Raw genomic sequence first — 24,687 nt, forward strand, 5'->3', positions numbered from 1 at the left:
GTATGTAAGCAGTGTGTGCGCTAGGTATGTAAGCAGTGTGTGTGTGCTAGGTATGTAGGCAGTGTGGGTGCTAGGTATGTAGGCAGCGTGTGCGCTAGATATGTAAGCAGTGTGTGCACTAGGTATGTAAGCAGTGTGTGTGCTAGGTATGTAGGCAGTGTGGGTGCTAGGTATGAAGGCAGTGTGGGTGTTAGGTATGTAAGCAGTGTGTGTGCTAGGTATGTAAACAGTGTGTGTGCTAAGTAAGTAAGCAGTGTGTGTGCTAGGTATGTAGGCAGTGTGGGTGCTAGGTATGTAGGCAGTGTGGGTGCTAGGTATGTAGGCAGTGTTGGTGCTAGGTATGTAAGCAGTGTGTGTGCTAAGTAAGTAAGCAGTGTGTGTGCTAAATAAGCAGTGGGTGTGCTAGGTATGTAAGCAGTGTGTGTGCTATATATAGGTGCATTTGTGCTATATATGGGTATATGTGTGCTATATATAGGTGCATTTGTGCTATATATGGGTATATGTGTGCTATATATGGGTGCAGCTGTGCTATATATGGGTGCAGTATGCTGCTATGGGCACTGTGGACTTAAGGCAAAGAAAAATTCCCCTGTTATAATAACCTATGGTCGCATTCAACTGCATACTGTGCACACAACTGCATCACACTAAACAATCTTATTCAGTAAACATCCAATTAGCTGTAACGCTGACCAGCAGACCTGTTGCAGAGAGAAAGGGTTAAACATGTAAGTGCACTAATTACCCACCCACCCCCCCCCCCCAGTAACTAACCTCAGGCTTTTGTGCAGGTGAATGGTAAGGAACTATCGCGACTCTCTCAGGAGCAAACGTTTGAGACTTTGCGTGCAACTAAGGACCCGCTGTTGATCCAGGTGCTGAGACGCAGCCCCCGTATGAAGGGGTCGCTTGCCATCTCCTCTCATGACCTGCAATACGTTGACAGTGGGACACAGACAGACATCACCTTCGAGCACATCATGACGCTGGGGAAGGCAAGGCCTCCAAGTCCTGCCATGGTGGTCCTGGAACCATATGTACTCTCAGAGCTGTGAGTATCCAGCTACTTACCTAGGGCAACATGATGATAATCACTTATAATATATCTTATTCTCTAGAGTTGGCGCTAATATCTCAGTGACAATGTCTGTGGCTGGTGTGAGATTATTTCCCCATGATGGGCTTGCCCTGGTGTCACAGACATTATCCATATAAGCAATAAAGTAATAAATGGGTGAATGACCCATACTTTGCCGGCACAGCCTGACATGTTTTTTTTGCAGCCCGCCTATTGGGAATGGATTTTACGAGCAGACAGAGTACATGGAAGGGGCACAACCTGAAGGGGAGCGGGCGGATGAGCTGGAATATGAAGTAAGTGCCCCCTGCATGTCATACACAAGCAGGCTATATGTCCCTGGTTATACCTATACATTCCCTAGGTTATTGAACGGTGCTAGCATCTTCCATACTGTATGCACAAATCTATGCCTGTATACCCAGCTGGCATATCCCAGGTTATTACACAGTGCCAGCTTCTTTCCTTATATAAACACATAACTGCACATGTATATCTGGCTTGCATCTCCTCATGTTATCGCACAGCGCCAGCATCTTCCATTATATATACACATAGCATAGCTGCGTCTGTGCACTTCTTGGGTTATTACACAGTGCCAGTGTCTTCAGTTATGTGTACATATAGCTACACCTCTACACCCAGCTGGCATCACATTGGGTTATCACTCATTCTCATGGTCATCACTTATGTATATAGATAGCTGTCCCTGTACACCCAGCTGGCATTGGGTTATCACACATTCTCATGGTCATCACTTATGTATATAGATAGCTGTCCCTGTACACCCAGCTGGCATCTCCCACTGGTAATCATACAATGCCAGTGTCTTTCCATATGTATACACATAGCTTCATATCCCCAAGTTATCATACAGTATTACTGTGCTATTTTGTAAAGGTTCTCTCGGTATCCTTATCTTTCATTCGTACCATGGTACACACAAAGCAGATAATACTATTAGCATTTCTACTCTGCTTATTCTCATATTGATCAGTATAACATCATGATACAAAAATACTCAGTATACCCTGTGCATACCCAGATAACTTTACTTGCAATAACATCATACTCAGGATAACCTTATTTATATCTCATGAACACCATGATAATAATACTGGCAATAACATCATTTTATACACGTACTCAGTGTAACCTTATATACACAATAACCCAATAACATAATTTTACATGAGTACTCAGTGTAACCTTATATACACAATAACCCAATAACATAATTTTACATGAGTACTCAGTGTAACCTTATATACACAATAACCCAATAACATAATTTTACATGAGTACTCAGTGTAACCTTATATACACAATAACCCAATAACATAATTTTACATGAGTACTCAGTGTAACCTTATATACACAATAACCCAATAACATAATTTTACATGAGTACTCAGTGTAACCTTATATACACAATAACCCAATAACATAATTTTACATGAGTACTCATTGTAACCTTATATACAGTATAACATCATGTGACATGAGTACTCAGTGTAACCTTATATACAGTATAACATCATGTGACATGAGTACTCAGTGTAACCTTATATACAGTATAACATCATGTGACACGAGTACTCAGTGTAACCTTATATACAGTATAACATCATGTGACATGAGTACTCAGTGTAACCTTATATACAGTATAACATCATGTGACATAAGTACTCAGTGTAACCTTATATACAGTATAACATCATGTGACATAAGTACTCAGTGTAACCTTATATACAGTATAACATCATGTGACATAAGTACTCAGTGTAACCTTATATATAGTATAACATCATGTGACATGAGTAATCAGTGTAACCTTATATACAGTATAACATCATGTGACACGAGTACTCAGTGTGACCTTATATAAAGTATATCATGTGACATGAGTACTCAGTGTAACCTTATATACAGTATAACATCATGTGACATGAGTACTCAGTGTTACCTTATATACAGTATAACATCATGTGACATGAGTAATCAGTGTAACCTTATATACAGTATAACATCATGTGACACGAGTACTCAGTGTGACCTTATATAAAGTATATCATGTGACATGAGTACTCAGTGTAACCTTATATACAGTATAACATCATGTGACATAAGTACTCAGTGTAACCTTATATACAGTATAACATCATGTGACATAAGTACTCAGTGTAACCTTATATATAGTATAACATAATGTGACACTAGTACTCAGTGTGACCTTATATAAAGTATATCATGTGACATGAGTACTCAGTGTAACCTTATATACAGTATAACATCATGTGACATAAGTACTCAGTGTAACCTTATATACAGTATAACATCATGTGACATAAGTACTCAGTGTAACCTTATATACAGTATAACATCATGTGACACGAGTAATCAGTGTAACCTTATAAACAGTATAACATCATGTGACACGAGTACTCAGTGTGACCTTATATAAAGTATATCATGTGACATGAGTACTCAGTGTAACCTTATATACAGTATAACATCATGTGACACTAGTACTCAGTGTGACCTTATATAAAGTATATCATGTGACATGAGTACTCAGTGTAACCTTATATACAGTATAACATCATGTGACATGAGTACTCAGTGTTACCTTATATACAGTATAACATCATGTGACATGAGTACTCAGTGTTACCTTATATACAATATATCCTGCACATTGGTACTGTTCAGCTATGCTCTAATGTCCCTGACCTTGGGGACTGGTAATAGTGTCATTGACTAAAGGGTGCATTTGCCCTGTCACCAATAGCCAAGCGGCCCCTGACGTTGTGCTGTCTGCCCCACTTGTGTCCCGCTCACCTTTTCCCTGTTTCAGTGACCTGTGTGTGTTCCTTTTTCCTCTTCTCCGCTGTGGGTTTCCCTTTGTTTTGCGCAGGAGGTGGAGCTGTGTAAGTCCAGTCACCAGGACAAACTTGGGCTTACCGTCTGTTACCGCACTGACGATGAAGAGGACCTGGGGATATACGTAGGAGAGGTATGAGGCTGCTGTGGCCCTCGTTGTGTTGCATGACATAGTCTGCTGTACACATTGTACTGACCAGGGCGAAGATATCCTGAATATAACACGCTGATGATTAAGTACAGGTGAAGCATTTACAGTTCTCTGTAAGGAGGAACATTTACATTTTGTTTGCCATAACATAAAGCGGGGACTCACGCCCCAGTCAGACTCATTATAGCAGGGATGGGGAACCTTGGCCCTACAGATGTTTCAGAACTACATTTCCCATGATGCTCCACTGGACTTCAGAGTGCCTAAGCATCATGGGTAATGTAGTTCTGAAACATCAGGAGTGCCAAGGTTCCCCATCCCGGCCTTCTAGCTACAGAGGTTATTTTCATGTAGGCCAATCAGGGGCTGATGCTGATTAGCTTACAGTGGGTATCAGTTTAAAGGGACAGCAAAGTCAAAATTAAAATGTCATGATTCAGATAGAGCATGCAATTTTAAATAACTGTCCAATTTACTTATGTTATCAAATTTGCTTTGTTCTCTTGGTATCTTTTATCAAATAGTAAAACTAAGTCGGCTCAAAAGAACTCAGGAGTGTGCACGTTTGTTTAGTACTTTGGCAGCAGTGTTTTGCAACATTTGTAGCTTTGTTATACAATGTTGCAAAACACAGCTGCCATAGAGAACTAAAGAGACATGCACACTCCTGAGCTCTTATGAGCCTACCACGTTTTACTCTTTAATAAAAGATATCATGAGAACGAAGCAAATTTGATGACAAAAGTAAATTGGAAAGTTGTTTAAAATTGCATGCTCTATCTGAATCATGAAAGTTTAATTTTGACTTTACTGTCACTTTAAGATTCAGGCTTGGGGGCCGATTTATCATGTGTCTGGCGGACATGATCCGCTGTGGCGATCATGTCCGCCAGACATTGTTGAATGCCGACAGCATACGCTGTCAGCATTAATCATTGCACAAGCAGTTCACCAGGTGCCGCCCCCTGCAGATTTGCGGCCAACCGTCCGCTAGCAGGGGGTGTCAACCCGATCGTATACGACCGGGCAGATTGCTGTCCGCCACCTCAGAGCAGGCGGCCGAGTTAAGGAGCAGCAGTCTTAAGACCGCTGTTTCTTACCTCCTGTTTCTGGCGAGCCTGAAGGCTCGCGCCGATATCGGGGTATAAGGCCCCATTCGGGCCGTGATAAATCGGCCCCTTGGGCTGTAAGAGACAGCGGTTTTATTAGTGGAGGTAGATATTATAGTCCAATCTATATATGAATAGCTGCTACACAACGTGACTATTGTAGCCATTATCACTTGATCAATCTATTCATAATTTCATTGGGCTCCAATATCTACCTCTTTTTAAGCCTAAGGGATTCCTCACCCATATATTTACACTACATGAAGTGACATGACAAATTTATTTAGGAGAGAAAATGTTCTTAATTTTTTTTTTGCCATTTTTAACAAAGTTTTAAATAAACGTTATGTTTTATGAGTGAAACACACCAATGATGATCATACCCATAATAACATTGTAAACATTGTATATATTGTTAGGACATGTGTGCTAAAACATTTATCAGTAAGCAGTGATCAATTGAACACTCGCCCAATATTTAAAAGGACACAAAACCCCAAATTTTTGTTTAATGATTCAGATAGAGCATGCAATTTTAAACAACTTTCTAATTTACTCCCTATATCAATTTTTTATTCGTTCTCTTGGTATCTTTTTTTAAAAATCAGGAATGTAACTTAAGAGCCAGACCATTTTTGGTTCAGCACCCTGGGTAGCCATCAATCAGCAAGCGCTACCCAGGTTCTGAACCAAAAATGAGTTGTGTCATGCTTACATTCCTGCTTTTTCAAATAAAGATAGCAAGAAAACAAAGACAATTTGATAATGGGAGTAAATTAGCAAGTTGCTTAAAATTGCATGCTCTATCTGAATCATGAGAGAAAAATGTGGGTTTTATTTCCCTTTAAGACAGTGGTTCTTGATATGAGAGTAGCAAAACCTTATTTTTATAAGCCCTTTGCTACTCAGTGTGGGCAATACGGACATATATTTTATTAGCACAGTTTCTGTACTAATACTAAGAGGCGTTTCAACTCTAATTCAATTCTAGATGGTGCAGAAAAAGTTAACATTGTGGCCTAGATTACAAGTGGAGCGCAAATATATTAGCGATATTGCGCAGTAACATTGCTCAAGTTAAATCAATAGAGCTTTTGTTTTTGCGCTCATATTACAAGTTGAAAGTAATAGATTGTGCACTTTTCTTAGCGTAGGGTCGTGATAAGGACAATGTACCCTGCGCTATTGTTTGTGCTCCACTTGTAATCTAGCCCTGGTTTTTTTTTACAGCCATCTACACAAAAGGGAGACTGAAATACCCAGTGTGCTAATAACCTGTATATTTTTTGCGCAGGTGAACCCAAACAGTATTGCAGCCAGAGATGGGCGGCTAAGGGAAGGAGACCGTATCCTGCAGGTGAGCAGCGGCCAGCACCTTCAAAATCCGTGGCATTGAGTCACCCTATGGAGACAAAGCAATTTATTATTTGTTGAAACAGCAGTGCAATACTAGGAACTTGCTGCTGATTGGTGGCTACACACATATGCTTCTTGTCATTGGCTCACCAAATGTATTCAGCTTGAGCCCAGTAGTGCATTGCTCCTCTGGAGCTTAATTTTGCTGTGTGTTTAACTTCTTTGCAGGAGTTAAACACATAGTTGTATGCAAGCAACAGTGCAATAATCCACCTCTTGAAAATACTTTATTGTATATGATTATTAAGTCAGATTTGCTCTGGCCAATAAGTGTCCAGAGGTAAATAATTTACTGCACTGTGCCAAGCAATCACTGTGTAGGTAAACCACAGCATATTTAAGTATACTGAATGCATTCCAACCCCTCTGAGGCAAAATAATTAATGATTGCACATTGCATTGTTTTCTTGTGCTTGATCATATATTATATGCAGGGTTCTAGATTTGACTTTAACGTCTCTTTATCCTCATCGAGTGGCCCTTACCGTGCATTTCTTCCCCACGCCTCTCCCATCATCACACATCTGTATGTATGTTTTCCTCTCACTTGCAGATTAATGGGGTGGATGTACAAAACCGAGAGGAAGCGGTCGCTATCCTGACCCAGGAGGAGAGCACAAATATTTCTCTGCTGGTGGCGCGTCCTGAGACAGAGGTGAGAGATTTCTTTCCCCACTCCACTGCTCTGATACGCTGTAACCTCATACACCATCATATCAGCTGGATAAAAAAACAATATAAAACGTGTAACTGTTGTAGCCTCACATGAGCTGGTATTTGCTAATGCACAGGAGTCCCACACTTTAACCATATCACTTATGAACAAAAGACAGTAACACTTGTATCTCCTGTAACCTCACAAGAGCTGCTCTGTGCTAATACATTGTAGCCTCCCATTTCATTTATAAAGCTCCCATAGATTTATAAAGCTGCATACGCAGCTTTTCCGGATATGTGGAGCAGTTTCGCATAAGCAAGTGTTGCCACATATTTAAGAAGCAGAAACTGCTTCTTTTTTCCTCTCTGCCATCTCAGAAGTGGCAACATCAATCACCCTGGCACTCGCTCGTTTCGGGTGACCGACATACTTTGCTGTAGCTCAATTGGTTGCGCCAAAGCAGGGGGTAACACTGCACACAAATCCTCTTCTGCAATGATAAATTTCGCTGTGTGATGAAACATCGCAAGTGGCGATTGCAGGCAGACAATGTAACTACTTGTGAACCTGTCCGCCTGCAGGGATGGTACATTTACCCCTCTGTAACTTCTTGCTTCACCCATATCATCCAGGAAAAACGGGAGACAAAAGGCTATAATATGGCTGACTCTCGTAACATCTCATGAGCTGGTCTGTGCTAATACTTTGTAGCCTCCCTTTTCATTCATATCACCTAGGAACAGTGGAGAACAATATAACGTGTACCTTTAATAACCTCTCTCAGCTGGTCTGTGTTGATACTATGGGCTCGATTTATCAAGCCGTTGGAAGCACCAGTCTGATGACCACTTCTTGATATATACTGACTGCAGGTTCTCACAAGGTTCTCAGTATTTATCAAGCAGTGATCATCAGACTGGTGCTTCCATAACCTCTTCTTCACCTCCTAGGTGGTGGAGAATTTCAATCTTCCCGAACTCGTCTGACCCGGGAGATTGACAGCTCCTACCCGCACGTGATTGGCTGTGCGTGGGCCGGGTGGCGGTCGGTGTTGCATAAAAGTGCGAAAAAGGTCTCTTGTGCAATACTGAATTCCGGCAGCGGCTTGCTACCGCCAGAGGCAAGCTGGGGCGGTCAGGGGCACATATGTACGCCACTGTCCGGCCTTGCTTGATAAATCGAGCCCTATGTAACTTCTTGCTTCACTCATATCATCCAGACAGGCTCTTGTAACATCACATGAGCTGGTCTGTGCTAATACTGTAGCCTCACGCTTCATCCGTATCATCCAGGCATTCTCTTGTAACATCACGTGAGCTGGTCTGTGCTAATACTGTAACCTCACGCTTCATCCGTATCATCCAGGCAGGCTCTTGTAACATCACGTGAGCTGGTCTGTGCTAATACTGTAGTTAGCCTCACGCTTCATCCATATCATCCAGACAGGCTCTTGTAACATCACGTGAGCTGGTCTGTGCTAATACTGTAGCCTCACGCTTCATCCATATCATCCAGACAGGCTCTTGTAACATCACGTGAGATGGTCTGTGCTAATACTGTAGTTAGCCTCACACTTCATCCATATCATCCAGACAGGCTCTTGTAACATCACGTGAGCTGGTCTGTGCTAATACTGTAGATTCACGCTTCATCCATATCATCCAGACAGGCTCTTGTAACATCACGTGAGATGGTCTGTGCTAATACTGTAGCCTCACGCTTCATCCGTATCATTCAGGCAGGCTCTTGTAACATCACGTGAGCTGGTCTGTGCTAATACTGTAGACTCACGCTTCATCCGTATCATCCAGGCAGGCTCTTGTAACATCACGTGAGCTGGTCTGTGCTAATACTGTAGCCTCACGCTTCATCCATATCATCCAGACAGGCTCTTGTAACATCACGTGAGCTGGTCTGTGCTAATACTGTAGTTAGCCTCACGCTTCATCCATATCATCAAGACAGGCTCTTGTAACATCACGTGAGCTGGTCTGTACTAATACTGTAGACTCACGCTTCATCCGTATCATCCAGGCAGGCTCTTGTAACATCACGTGAGCTGGTCTGTGCTAATACTGTAGCCTCACGCTTCATCCATATCATCCAGACAGGCTCTTGTAACATCACGTGAGCTGGTCTGTGCTAATACTGTAGTTAGCCTCACGCTTCATCCATATCATCCAGACAGGCTCTTGTAACATCACGTGAGCTGGTCTGTACTAATACTGTAGCCTCACGCTTCATCCGTATCATTCAGGCAGGCTCTTGTAACATCACGTGAGCTGGTCTGTGCTAATACACTCTAGCCTCACGCTTCATCCTTATTATCCAGGCAGGCTCTTGTAACATCACGTGAGCTGGTCTGTGCTAATACACTGTAACCTCACGCTTCATCCGTATCATCCAGGCAGGCTCATGTAACATCACGTGAGCTGGTCTGTGCTAATACTGTAGACTCACGCATCATCCGTATCATCCAGGCAGGCTCTTGTAACATCACGTGAGCTGGTCTGTGCTAATACTGTAGCCTCACGCTTCATCGGTATCATCCAGGCAGGGTCTTGTAACATCACGTGAGCTGGTCTGTGCTAATACACTGTAGCCTCACGCTTCATCCGTATCATCCAGGCAGGCTCTTGTAACATCACGTGAGCTGGCCTGTGCTAACACTGTAGTCCCACACTTCATCCGTATCATCCAGGCAGGCTCTTGTAACATCACGTGAGCCTGGTCTGTGCTAATACTGTAGCCTCACGCTTCATCCGTATCATCCAGGCAGGCTCTTGTAACATCACGTGAGCTGGTCTGTGCTAATACACTGTAGCCTCACGCTTCATCCGTATCATCCAGGCAGGCTCTTGTAACATCACGTGAGATGGTCTGTGCTAATACTGTAGCCTCACGCATTATCCGTATCATCCAGGCAGCCTCTTGTAACATCACGTGAGCTGGTCTGTGCTAATACATTGTAGCCTCACGCTTCATCCGTATCATCCAGGCAGGCTCTTGTAACATCACGTGAGCTGGTCTGTGCTAATACTGTAGCCTCACACTTCATCCGTATCATCCAGGCAGGCTCTTGTAACATCATGTGAGCTGGTCTGTGCTAACACTGTAGTGTCACGCTTCATCCGTATCATTCAGGCAGGCTCTTGTAACATCACGTGAGCTGGTCTGTGCTAACACTGTAGTGTCACGCTTCATCCGTATCATCCAGGCAGGCTCTTGTAACATCACGTGAGCTGGTCTGTGCTAATACTGTAGCCTCACACTTCACCCATATCATCCAGACAGGCTCTTGTAACATCATGTGAGCTGGTCTGTGCCAATACACTGTAGCCTCACGCTTCATCTGTATCATCCAGACAGGCTCTTGTAACATCACGTGAACTGGTCTGGGCTAATACACTGTAGCCTCACACTTCATCTGTATCATCCAGGCAGGATCTTGTAAAATCACGTGAGCTGGTCTGTGCCAATACAATGTAGCCTCACGCTTCATCCGTATCATCCAGACAGGCTCTTGTAACATCACGTGAGCTGGTCTGTGCTAATACACTGTAGCCTCACGCTTCATTTGTATCATCCAGGCAGGCTCTTGTAACATCACGTGAGCTGGTCTGTGCTAATACACTGTAGCCTCACGCTTCATCCGTATCATCCAGGCAGGCTCTTGTAACATCACGTGAGATGGTCTGTGCTAATACTGTAGCCTCACTCTTCATACGTATCATCCAGGCAGGCTCTTGTAACATCACGTGAGCTGGTCTGTGCTAATACTGTAGCCTCATGCTTCATCCGTATCATCCAGGCAGGCTCTTGTAACATCACGTGAGCTGGTCTGTGCTAATACACTGTAACCTCACGCTTCATCCGTGTCATCCAGGCAGGCTCTTGTAACATCACTTGAGCTGGTCTGTGCTAATACTGTAGCCTCACGCTTCATCCGTATCATCCAGGCAGGCTCTTGTAACATCACGTGAGCTGGTCTGTGCTAATACACTGTAGCCTCACACTTCATCCATATCATCCAGGCAGGCTCTTGTAACATCACGTGAGATGGTCTGTGCTAATACTGTAGCCTCACGCATCATCCGTATCATCCAGGCAGGCTCTTGTAACATCACGTGAGCTGGTCTGTGCTAATACTGTAGCCTAACGCTTCATCCATATCATCCAGGCAGGCTCTTGAAACATCACGTGAGCTGGTCTGTGCTAATACACTGTAGCCTCACGCTTCATCCGTATCATCCAGGCAGGCTCTTGTAACATCACGTGAGATGGTCTGTGCTTATACTGTAGACTCAGGCATCATCCGTATCATCCAGGCAGGCTCTTGTAACATCACGTGACCTGGTCTATGCTAATACTGTAACCTCACGCTTCATCCGTATCATCCAGGCAGGCTCTTGTAACATCACTTGAGCTGGTCTGTGCTAATACTGTAGCCTCACGATTCATCTGTATCATCCAGGCAGGCTCTTGTAACATCACGTGAGCTGGTCTGTGCTAATACTGTAGCCTCACGCTTCATCCGTATCATCCAGGCAGGCTCTTGTAACATCACATGAGCTGGGGTGTGCTAATACACTGTAGCCTCACACTTCATCTATATCATCCAGGCAGGCTCTTGTAACATCACGTGAGATGGTCTGTGCTAATACTGTAGCCTCACGCATCATCCGTTTCATCCAGACAGGCTCTTGTAACATCACGTGAGCTGGTTTGTGCTAATACTGTAGCCTCACGATTCATCTGTATCATCCAGGCAGGCTCTTGAAACATCACGTGAGCTGGTCTGTGCTAATACACTGTAGCCTCACGCTTCATCCGTATCATCCAGGCAGGCTCTTGTAACATCACGTGAGATGGTCTTTGCTAATACTGTAGCCTCACGCATCATCCGTATCATCCAGGCAGGCTCTTGTAACATCACGTGAGCTGTTCTGTGCTAATACACTGTAGCCTCACGCATCAGCCGTATCATCCAGGCAGGCTCTTGTAACATCAAGTGAGCTGGTCTGTGCTAATACTGTAACCTCACGCTTCATCCGTATCATCCAGGCAGGCTCTTGTAACTTCACGTGAGCTGGTCTGTGCTAATACTGTAACCTCACGCTTCATCCGTATCATCCAGGCAGGCTCTTGTAACATCACGTGAGCTGGTCTGTGCTAATACACTGTAGCCTCACGCATCATCCGTATCATCCAGGCAGGCTCTTGTAACATCACGTGAGATGGTCTGTGCTTATACTGTATCCTCATGCTTCATCCGTATCATCCAGGCAGGCTCTTGTAACATCATGTGAGCTGGTCTGTGCTAATACGCTGTAGCCTCACGCATCATCCGTATCATTCAGGCAGGCTCTTGTAACATCATGTGAGCTGGTCTGTGCTAATACACTGTAGCCTCACGCATCATCCGTATCATCCAGGCAGGCTCTTGTAACATTACGTGAGCTGGTCTGTGCTAATACACTGTAGCCTCACGCTTCATCCTTATTATCCAGGCAGGCTCTTGTAACATCACGTGAGCTGGTCTGTGCTAATACTGTAACCTCACGCTTCATCTGTATCATCCAGGCAGGCTCTTGTAACATCACGTGAGCTGGTCTGTGCTAATACACTGTAGCCTCACGCTTCATCCGTGTCATCCAGGCAGGCTCTTGTAACATCACGTGAGCTGGTCTGTGCTAATACACTGTAGCCTCACGCTTCATTTGTATCATCCAGGCAGGCTCTTGTAACATCACGTGAGCTGGTCTGTGCTAATACACTGTAGCCTCACGCTTCATCCGTATCATCCAGGCAGGCTCTTGTAACATCATGTGAGCTGGTCTGTGCTAATACTGTAGCCTCACGCTTCATCCGTATCATCCAGGCAGGCTCATGTAACATCACGTGAGCTGGTCTGTGCTAATACTGTAGCCTCACCCTTCATCCGTATCATCTATACAGGCTCTTGTAACATTACATGAGCTGGTCTGTGCTAATACACTGTAGCCTCACGCTTCATCCGTATCATCCAGGCAGGCTCATGTAACTTCACGTGAGATGGTCTGTGCTAATACTGTAGACTCACGCTTCATCCGTATCATCCAGGCAGGCTCTTGTAACATCACTTGAGCTGGTCTGTGCTAATACGCTGTAGCCTCACGCTTCATCCGTATCATCCAGGCAGGCTCTTGTAACATCACGTGAGATGGTCTGTGCTAATACTGTAGCCTCACGCTTCATCCGTATCATCCAGACAGGCTCTTGTAACATCACGTGAGATGGTCTGTGCTAATACTGTAGCCTCACGCTTCATCCGTATCATCCAGGCAGGCTCTTGTAACATCACGTGAGATGGTCTGTGCTAATACTGTAGCCTCACGCTTCATCCGTATCATCCAGGCAGGCTCATGTAACTTCACGTGAGATGGTCTGTGCTAATACTGTAGACTCACGCTTCATCCGTATCATCCAGGCAGGCTCTTGTAACATCACGTGAGCTGGTCTTTGCTAATACTGTAGCCTCACGCTTCATCCGTATCATCCAGGCAGGCTCTTGTAACATCACGTGAGCTGGTCTTTGCTAATACACTGTAGCCTCACGATTCATCCGTATCATCCAGGGACAGCAGGTTACAAGAGGCATTAAAATGTGTAACTCTTGTAACCTCATGTGAGCTGCTCTGGTTTCTTCTAGATGGGCAGAAGGTGGAAGGACAGTGACAGAGAGGACTTCCTTGATGACCTAGTGTCTGAAAATGAGGAGGAGCTGCAGACACAAAGGCTGACCTCCCCAACTCAACACCAGGTACTGACTCATCACATTACCAGGACTCAGGCTGACATATTCTGCTGCTTACTGGGCTTTAGATAAGGACACAAGAGTACCCTTAACCTTATCAACTGCTTCTATGTTGCATCTAACCACAGCCCTTTAAAAATATATAACCTTGTTTTGTTTTAAACAGATGTTGTTGTGTTAAATAAAAGTAAATTATGTTTTCATTCTGGTGGGGCATGTCCCTGACAGCGAGTAGAGCTGTGGGAGGTGTCCTTATCCATAGTCCAGGGCTCGACAAACACAGGTGCCTGGGATCCACTGTGTCCTAGAATTTTACCCATGGCTCCTAACTTTTGGGGTTATTCTCCATATATCTATATACAAATACCACTGTCTGGCTTCTAAAAGTATATCTGGCTCCTAAATATTCTTACTGACTTCTAAATTTTAAACAGATTTGTCGACCCCTGCCCTACCCAAACAGCCACTTCCGGTTAGATACCATATCAGTTTACGTAGCATTACCATAACCATTTTATGTAAAAAAAGAAAATAGATATTTGCAAATATTCTGAATTCATTATAAGTTAGTTAAATGAATACCGAAAATGGCCATGGTCTGTTCCACTTGGTCTATTTCCTGTGCCAGATTTATTAGGAAAAGTGCGTAACACATATATCTGTGTAAATTCAGATGTTTGTATGTTGCACTTTATTTCCTGATAAATCCGGCACCGAAAAGAGCCAAATGCCACAGACTGTATTCATTTATAGGATTTATTTAACTTATAACGAATCACGAATATTTCAATATGAGTCATTGCTCCAGTTTTACGTAACAAAATGGTTTGGGCTAAAAGTGAACATAAAACGCAACAATGTTCTTTCATGAATCAAATAGAACATACAATTCGAAACAACTTTCCAATTTACTTCTATAATCAAATTGTCTTTGTTTTCTTGTTGTCCTTTGTTGAAAAGCAGGAAGGTAAGGTCAGGAGCGTGCACGTGTCTGCAGCACTACATGGCAGCAGTTATACATTAGCACTAGGTGGCAGCACTATTTCCTGTCATGTGGTGCTTCACGCATGTGCACGCTACCTATCTAGATATCTCTTCAACAAAGTATAACATAGGAACAAAGCAAATTTGATAATAGAAGTAAGAAAATGTTGGGTTTTTATGTCCCTTTAACCCCTTAATGACCAAGGACGTGTCAGGCACGTCCTACAAAAAATACAATTAAGGACCAAGGACGTGCCTGACACATTTACATAAATGCATTGTGAATGTATGGGAAGGAGGGAGGGGAGGGGGATAAATGTTGGGCAAGGGATCTGGGAGGGGGAGGGGGGAGAATATTGATGGGGGACAGCTACACTACAGAAAATGTTTTATTATAAATAAAAAAATAATAAAACACATTTTTTTTTGGCAAACTGGGTACTGGCTGCCAGTACCCAAGATGGCAGCAAATAGTTAGAGGGGGAGGGTTAGAGAGCTGTATGGGGGGATCAGGGAGGTGGGGGGCTAAGGGGGGATCCAATGCTGCAGAATCAATATAAAAAAAATTACATTAAAAAAAAATGCTTTTTATTTTAGTACTGGCAGACTTTCTGCCAGTTCTTAAGATGGTGGTGAGAATTGTGGGGTGGGGGAGGGAAGAGAGCTGTTTGAGAGGGGTCAGGAAGGGATCAAGGGTGGGATGTGTTAGGATGTGTAACCCTACAAGCTACCTAATTAACCTCTTAACTGCTGGGCATAATTTAACTGTGGTGCACAGCTGCATTTAGCGGCCTTCTAATTACCAAAAAGCAATGAGAAAGCCATATATGTCTGCTATTTCTGAACAAAGCGGATCCCAGAGAAGCATTTACAACCATTTGTGCCATAATTGCACAAGCTGTTGTCCTATAATTTGGGTCATTTTATAAATAGTTTTTCTTTCATTAGAATTATCAGGGATGGGAAACCTTGGCACTCCTAATGTTTCAGAACTACATTACCCATGATGCTTAGGCACTTTGAAATCCAGTTGAGCATCATGGGAAATGTAGTTCTTTGACATCTGGAGGCCCAAGGTTTCCATCCCTGCATTAGATGGGGAGAGTCTATGTGAGAATTACCCTCTTGACCTCTAGGAGAGTAATTCCCACACGTAATGTCTTGTGGACTCTCACCATCATGAAAGAAATGAACTTATCATGTAAGGATAACATTTGTTTTTACAAAGCCATACACCTAATTGCAACTGTAAATAAACATTCTTATGACCGTAAGTAAAAATGTGATGTTCATGAAATGAGCACACACAGAAGGTTTAACATCTAAAAAGAAGTTGTGGAAAAAGCCAGGAGTTTCTGTACAAGAGAGGTCAAATGGTTTTTCCAAAGGTCAGGGCTGTTATCCGATAAATCCAAAAAGTCCTTTCAACATTTGTCAAAGATAGAAATAGCACTACAAAGGGCTCTAGAATCTGAGTGGCTTTCAGTTCACTGTATCTGATGCATACAAGCATGGTATCCTTTGTTAAAAGAGCAGCAATGCATTATGGGACAGGTTATCTAGCTGAACAAATCTGGTAAGTCATTAAAGGGCAACTAAACCCAAAATCTTTCTTTCATGATTCAGCTAGAGAATAGAAATTTAAGCAACATTACAATTTACTTCTATTATTTATTTTGCTTCATTTTTTAGATATCCTTAGTTGAAGAAAAAAGCAATGCACATGGTTGAGCCAATCACACGAGGCTTCTATGTGCAGCAACCAATCAGCAGCTACTGAGCATATCTAGATATGCTTTTCAGCAAAGAATATCAAGAGAATAAAACAAATTAGATAATAGAAGTAAATTAGAAAGATGTTTAAAATTGCATGCTCTTTCTAAATCTTGAAAGAAAAAATGTGGGTTTCATGTCCCTTTAACAGGAGGCATAGATGTGCAGCCACCAATCAGCAGCTAGCTCCCAGTGGTGCATTGCTTCTCCGCAGCCTACCTAGGTATGCTTTTCAACAATGGATACCAAGAAAACAAAGCAAATTAAATAATAGAAGTGAATTGGAAAGTTGCTTAACCCCTTTATGCCAGGGGCAGTTTTTAAACACTTGCTTGAAAGGCCAGGATTGGATGATGCAGGATTGCCTACAATGCTAGTCTGATTATCCTTTTTCTTAAAGGGACACTAAACCCAAACTTTTTCTTTCATGATTCAGATAGAACATGCAATTTTAAGCAACTTTCTAATTTACTCCTATTATCACATTTCATTCTCTTGCTATCTTTATTTAAAAAGCAGGAATATAAAGCTTAGGCGCCGGACCATTTTAGGTTCAGCACCCTGGATAGCGCTTGCTTGTTGGTGGCTACATTTAGCCACCAATAAGCAAGCGTAACCCAGGTACTGAACCAAAAATGGGCCAGCTCCTAAGCTTTAAATTAGAAATTTGTTTAAAATTGCTGCTCTATTATTATTATTATTATTATCGGTTATTTGTAGAGCGCCAACAGATTCCGCAGCGCTCTATCTGAATCATGAAAGTTTAATTTTGACTAGACTATCCCTTTACTGTTAGGACGGCATAGAACGTTCTAAGGGCGTGAAGAGGTTAAAATAGTATGCTCTATCTTAATAATGAAAGAAAAATCTAGTTTAATCCAAATTGTATGAACCTGAGAGAAAATCAGTTGGCTTCTGTGGGCGAATTCAGATTATTATAATCTTGATTTTATTAAAGACAGGAGGCGAATATTTTGCATCAAATCTTTACTGAATCCAAACAGCAGCAAAGAAAACATACAGAGAAAAAAATAATAATAGCATAGTAACAAGACTGCACCAATCAGCACACAGCAGCCTAATAAACTGTAATGAACAAGTCCAGCACTTCCTCTTTTATTTGATCATAAGACAGCGGAACCAATCATGAAGAAAACTCCAAAATATCCATCCTAGACCAAAATAGAACAGCGATACCCAGGAACGGAGAAACAACAGATGACCTGGTCCGTAGATAAGGGAGAACATAAAATCCACAGAGTCACTGAAAAGAGAAAAAAACGCAAAGTAACAACAATCCCAGGAAAGGAAAATCAACAGCAATAACATCATTTAGATAAAATTTCCACACAAAAAAAAACTTATTAATATATATTGGGAGGGAAAAGAGGGGTGGGAAAATATTCGCCTCCTGTCTTTAATAAAATCAAGATTATTTATTCACCATAGGCTATAATAATCTGAATTTTATGGCAAGACGGGAGGCTTCATATTTTGCATTTTTAAAGCACTTACATAAAAAATTTCAAAACAAAATGAACAATATCAAAAAACTTTCAGTCGAAGCTCTGATGTCCCTCTTGAAAACCCTGGGGAAGGAGGGTTCTTTAAACTCCATTTTACCTCTAGGGAGGAGGTTCTATCATCCCTATGTGAAAAGCCCGGGGAAGGGGCTAACAGCCTTCGAGCTGGAGTTATGCCTCAATGTGAGACTGGGAGATATAGGGTCTTCCCAAACCAATTGCGAGGATACAAGAGATTCTGATATTGAGCTACAGAGTTTAGAACAAGTCTCATAGGAATTAAGGGGTACCTCTGAAAAGGGCTTAAGGATGATTTAATACGTTGGCCATGGCTGATACAAACTTTCAAAGGCAAAAAACTACTTAGAAGAAGGAAGAGGATAGAAAAGAGAAATACACAAGGAAAAGACATTTTCAAAGGAAGAATAAAACTAGGAAAGTAAAGTAAATAAAACCATAATGAGAAACCAGTGTCGCGCTGAGCAGCGGCTCGCATGACCGACCGGAGCTAGTCACTGGTCAGGCACGCGTCCGCATGGACTCTCAGCACAGCACCGGAGGAGATAGACAGAATACATTAAAGAGATAGTATAGCCAAAACCAATCCAATATTCACCTTCGACTAGACTATCCCTCCAAGGGAAAGAATAGGTAAAAGCATTAGAGGAGTACTAATAAAGAAGCTGGTTAGTACAGAACAGATTAAACAATACTCCTAAGTGAGATGTCCAGTAGAGGGGCGTGAGGCCTTCCAAAGCCGCTTGAGGGCGAAAGTGACATCGATACTGGGCTGAAAGAGACTGAAGTATGGGAGACAGTTCTGGAGTGTGTTGAGAGGGTTTATTATCCACCTCAAAAGAGGGGGAAAGGATTTACCTCTTTGGAAGAAGGAAAAGTTTAACAGGCTAAAATTTGAATTTGAATGGCCTAAACGCAGGCTAAATAAAGTTATATTTAATAGAGCCTTAATACAGGCTTAAAATACTTACAGAATATAGCCTTAATAGATGAATTAATAGAGCCTTATTTTTATTATTATTATCGGATATTTAAATAGCGTCAACAGATACCGCCGCACAAATTAGTACAGACTTAATATAGCTAGATTTAAAATAGTCTAAAACAGGCTTAAAATATAGTTATATAGAAAAGCCTAAGAAGGGATAATATATATATTTGAAAAACCTAATACAGACTATTATATCATATAGCTTAAGGGGACATTAAACACTACATAAATGCTAAATAAAATGATGCATTCATAGAAAATATTAGTCTGAGAATAATATGCAGATGTATTTTTAAAAGTTTAAATAGATTTTTAAACATTGACAAAATAAGTGTAATGTTTTAGTGCCTATAAAACAATGGAAGCTGCCATGTTGTAACTTAGGTTACATTCTCTGCTGTTCCCAATCAGGGACAGTTTTAAATAGGTCACTAGAGTGTGCAGCCAATGACTGTGTGGAATATAACACTTCCAATTCTAACAGGAACTGAAAAACTCAGAATTTCAGAATAGAATTGCAGGAAAGGGGGACAAAATAAACAATGAAAGTATATAGCAGACTTTTTTTTATTTATAAATGATTTATCATTTTATATTATTATCTCAAAGTGTTCAATGTCCCTTTAAAGGGACACTGAACTCAAAAAACAAAGTTCGAAAAATAGATAAAATGTTTAAAATTAAGACACTTATTAATGTCACATACTTTGTAATAACTTACTGTTTGCCTGCAATTGATTCACAAAGTAATCCTGATTTCCAAACCCACTCCGTGGGTACCTGATCACCTAGCCCTATCTTGCATGAGAACCCAGGTACCAATATGGCAGACATTATCCGCTAGGCGCCTGCGCAAGGTTTTGACACGTCAGAGAATACGTCACCTTGTGTTTCTCTGTATTGAAATTGGAGAGCGGGTGACGGAGCTGCGCTAATAATGTGAGTGCTGTTCGCATATAGAATCTCCCTAGCATTAATGAGCAACTTATTATTGTGTGGGCATAAGAAAGAAATAATTTTTTTTATAGCTCGGATCAGATTGCGCATGCGCGAGATGCCGACTAAACATTTTAATTCGATTCATAAAATCTGAATATTATTTGTTGAATATACGGACGATTGTACAGCCCATATTTGTGGGCTGTCTTAGCCTACATCATTAGAAGATTTTAAAACAAAATTTTATATACAGGTAGCCCTCAGTTTACGCCGGGGTTAGGTTCCGAAGGAATGGTTGTAAATCGAAACCGTTGTAAATTGAAACCCAGTTTATAATGTAAGTCAATGGGAAGTGAGGGAGTTAGGTTCCAGGCCCCTCTCAAAATTGTCATAAGTAACACCTAATACATTATTTTTAAAGCTTTGAAATTAAGACTTTAAATGCTAAACAGCATTATAAATATAATAAAATAATCACACAAAACAGAATATATAATTAAACTAAGTTAAATGAACAAAAACTTTTGCTAAACAGCATTATAAACCTAATAAAATAATCACACAACCCAGACTTTACTTGCATTTTTTCTGCAAACATTTCTTTCTATGCATTCCTATCTGGACTGATTTATAGACAGGAAGATCTTGTTCCTTTGAAATCTGCTCGATAGCTCAGGTCTGGTTAAACTGATTAATTTCAGCTTGCTTGTCTTTGTTGCAACACAAGCGGACAGCTCCACCTACTGGCTATTTTAATAAATGCACTGCTTCTCAAAGCTTTTCAATAGCAGTCACATGACTGGAAAAAAGGTTGTTATTCTGAAACGGTGTAAATTGAACCGTTGTAAAACGAGGGCCACATGTATATTAGAAGGATCGTTTGAAACTGCAAGTAGCTGCAAATTATTTCTTTGAACATTATAACCCGATTTATATAATTGTTATATATGCCAAGAATAAAACTACAGTATCCTTTAATACAGGCCAAAATACTAAAAAACTAAATAACCTAATACCGGTTAAAATACTCATATTTAATAAAACTTAAAGGGACAGTCTAGTCAAAATTAAACTTTCATAATTCAGATAGGGCATGACAATTTGAACAACTTTCCAATTGACTTTAGTCATTACATATGCTTTGTTCCCTTGGTGGTATTTTTGAAAAACTAAACCTAGGTAGGCTCAAACTGATTTCTAAACCGTTGAAAAACGCCTCTTAGCTCAGAGCATTTTTAAAGTTTTTTTTTTTCTTTTTTCTTTTTTTTCACTGTAAGACAGTACTAGTTCATGTGCGTAAAATAGAAAACATTGTGCTCACTCCCGTGGAGTTATTTAGGAGTCTGTACTGATTGGCTAAACTGCATGTCAGTCAAAAGCACTGAGATAAGGGGGCAGTCTGCAGAGGTCCAGATACAAGGTAGTCACAGAGGTAAAAAGTATATTAATATAACTGTGTTGGATATGCAAAACTGGGGAATGGGTAGTAAAGGGATTATCTATCTTTTTAAACAATAAAAATTCTGGTGTAGACTGTCCCTTTAATAAGGGTTCATTTATATAATATAGCCTAATATACTTATATTCAAAGTATCCTAATGCAAGATTATTATACAATGAAGCCTGAATTAGGCAGATCTACTATATTCAGGAAAATCTTATATACCTGCTTATATCTAATATAGCCATAATACTGGCTAAAATTACTATATAAATATAGCCTGAAATATATAGCCTGAAAACAGGCCAAAGAAGTTATAATATAGGCTCATAAAGGCAAAAAAACTAAAATAAAGCCCTAATATAGGTTTATATATATAGCCTAATACAGGATAATCTCCTTATATAAACCTGAAGCAGCTGAATATGAAGCAACTGAATGTGCATATATATATATATATATATATATATATATATATATATATATATATATATATATATATATATATATATATATAAAAGTTCAGGATAGACAAGCACTCCAGAAATCCAGTTCCAATGCCTAGGGTGCAACAGATAAATAAATAGAAAATAATGAGGAGTGCACTCGCCAGGACTTTTCAGAAGTTTAATTCCAAAATGTGAACGTTTTCGGGGGGTTAGCCCCTTCTTCAGACATACAAAGATAAAATATGAACAAACCCACACCAGACACCCTTAAATAAGTAGGTCAGCCAATCACTAGCTCTCCAGGTAGGGTGCCACCCACACGGAGTGGACACTCTCCTAGCAACAAGTGGGGCTGACCAAGATACAAACATCAGTGCATTAAACAGTAAATATATACAGCAGGATATAAAAATGGAAGACACATAGTATGCATACAGAACATATGAATTATATGATTACATTACAATATAACACATAATGTCAGGCACAAGAAGATGAAATAGACAAGCCAAAACAATACAATCAACCTACAAAGAGGCAGAAATAAGCCCAAAGTTACTGTATGGGCCATGTTCGCCAGGCCACCAGTGTAGTCCAAGTTTAGCATGTCAGTGTAAACAGTGTTGCGAAGGGGCCAATGTAATTATGTATCACAAACAAAGGGTAACATGATTCCCAAAGTTGAGTCAAAACTAACAAAAACCAGGGCCCTAACATCAAGTGGCTTAGCGTAATCCAAATCATAGAAATAAAAACTAAACAGCCAGTAGAGAACAGCAATGATAACATTAGTAACGGGCAGAGCATAGCAATGATCCTATGTAATACATAATACCTGTCAGTGTTGCTGGTATATACATCCAGCGCTAACCCTGCCTCTCATGAATTATGGCATCTGATACCAGTCTTTTTCTTTATGGTCTTTAAGACTGGGAACACAAGGCATTTAAACCAGGAGCGCAAAACCGACCGGTTGCCTAGCAACCAGTAAACACAAACTCTGCAAGCGTGTCAACGGTCAATACCGCAATCATTACAGGGACCGTGCTCGCATAAAGAAAAAGACTGGTATCAGATGCCATAATTCATGAGAGGCAGGGTTAGCGCTGGATGTATATACCAGCAACACTGACAGGTATTATGTATTACATAGGATCATTGCTATGCTCTGCCCGTTACTAATGTTATCATTGCTGTTCTCTACTGGCTGTTTAGTTTTTATTTCTATGATTTGGATTACGCTAAGCCACTTGATGTTAGGGCCCTGGTTTTTGTTAGTTTTGACTCGACTTTGGGAATCATGTTACCCTTTGTTTGTGATACATAATTACATTGGCCCCTTCGCAACACTGTTTACACTGACATGCTAAACTTGGACTACACTGGTGGCCTGGCCAACATGGCCCATACAGTAACTTTGGGCTTATTTCTGCCTCTTTGTAGGTTGATTGTATTGTTTTGGCTTGTCTATTTCATCTTCTTGTGCCTGACATTATGTGTTATATTGTAATGTAATCATATAATTCATATGTTCTGTATGCATACTATGTGTCTTCCATCTTTATATCCTGCTGTATATATTTACTGTTTAATGCACTGATGTTTGTATCTTGGTCAGCCCCACTTGTTGCTAGGGGAGTGTCCACTCCGTGTGGGTGGCACCCTACCTGGAGAGCTAGTGATTGGCTGACCTACTTATTTAAGGGTGTCTGGTGTGGGTTTGTTCATATTGTATCTTTGTATGTCTGAAGAAGGGGCTAACCCCCCGAAAACGTTCACATTTTGGAATTAAACTTCTGAAAAGTCCTGGCGAGTGCACTCCTCATTATTTTATATATATATATATATATATATAATGGAAAATTTGTATGGAATTTAAAACTGCGCTCTGATAGAGATGTATTAAGAGCAATTTAGACTGAATAGCCTGTGCAATACAAGCTTCCAAAATGAAGCCGTATATATGTGCATAAAAAACAATGACAAGTGGCATTAAATTCTGGACGTATATTACTATTTAAGTGAAACAAGCTCCTATATACTCCAAACCAAGCCATAAGAGACAAAATACACACGTATATATACATTCATATGTATACATAAAAACATGTACATGTATACACCTAGACGTGTATATTATATATATATATATATATATATATATATATATATATACACACACACGCATATATTCACCTACACATGCATACATAAAAACATGTATAGGAACACACATACACATAAATATGTACATATACACACACACACATAAATATAGCTACATATGCCTACATAAAAACGTACATAGGTACATCTAGACACAAAGACCTGTATATATATATATATATATATATATATATATATATATATATATATATATATATATATACATACAGGTAGCACTCAGTTTACGCTGGGGTTAGGTTCCAGAAGGAATGGTTGTAAATCAAAACCATTGTAAATTGAAACCCAGTT

The 24,687-nt window shown here is 40.8% G+C and overlaps 1 protein-coding gene across 1 annotated transcript in view; it reads left to right on the top strand.

Annotated features, from left to right (window-relative positions):
- Positions 1 to 24,687, top strand: part of PDZD4 (PDZ domain containing 4) — a 266,416-nt gene that overhangs the window by 233,693 nt on the left and 8,036 nt on the right. Inside the window, exons 2-7 of the mRNA XM_053695772.1 lie at positions 795 to 1,054; positions 1,287 to 1,377; positions 3,999 to 4,097; positions 6,519 to 6,581; positions 7,194 to 7,295; positions 13,990 to 14,100. Of these exons, the coding sequence (XP_053551747.1) occupies positions 795 to 1,054; positions 1,287 to 1,377; positions 3,999 to 4,097; positions 6,519 to 6,581; positions 7,194 to 7,295; positions 13,990 to 14,100 (726 nt within the window). The remainder of the gene's footprint in view (positions 1 to 794; positions 1,055 to 1,286; positions 1,378 to 3,998; positions 4,098 to 6,518; positions 6,582 to 7,193; positions 7,296 to 13,989; positions 14,101 to 24,687) is intronic.

This window comes from Bombina bombina, chromosome 12 (assembly GCF_027579735.1).
Source record: "Bombina bombina isolate aBomBom1 chromosome 12, aBomBom1.pri, whole genome shotgun sequence".
NCBI classification, from domain to species: domain Eukaryota; kingdom Metazoa; phylum Chordata; class Amphibia; order Anura; family Bombinatoridae; genus Bombina; species Bombina bombina.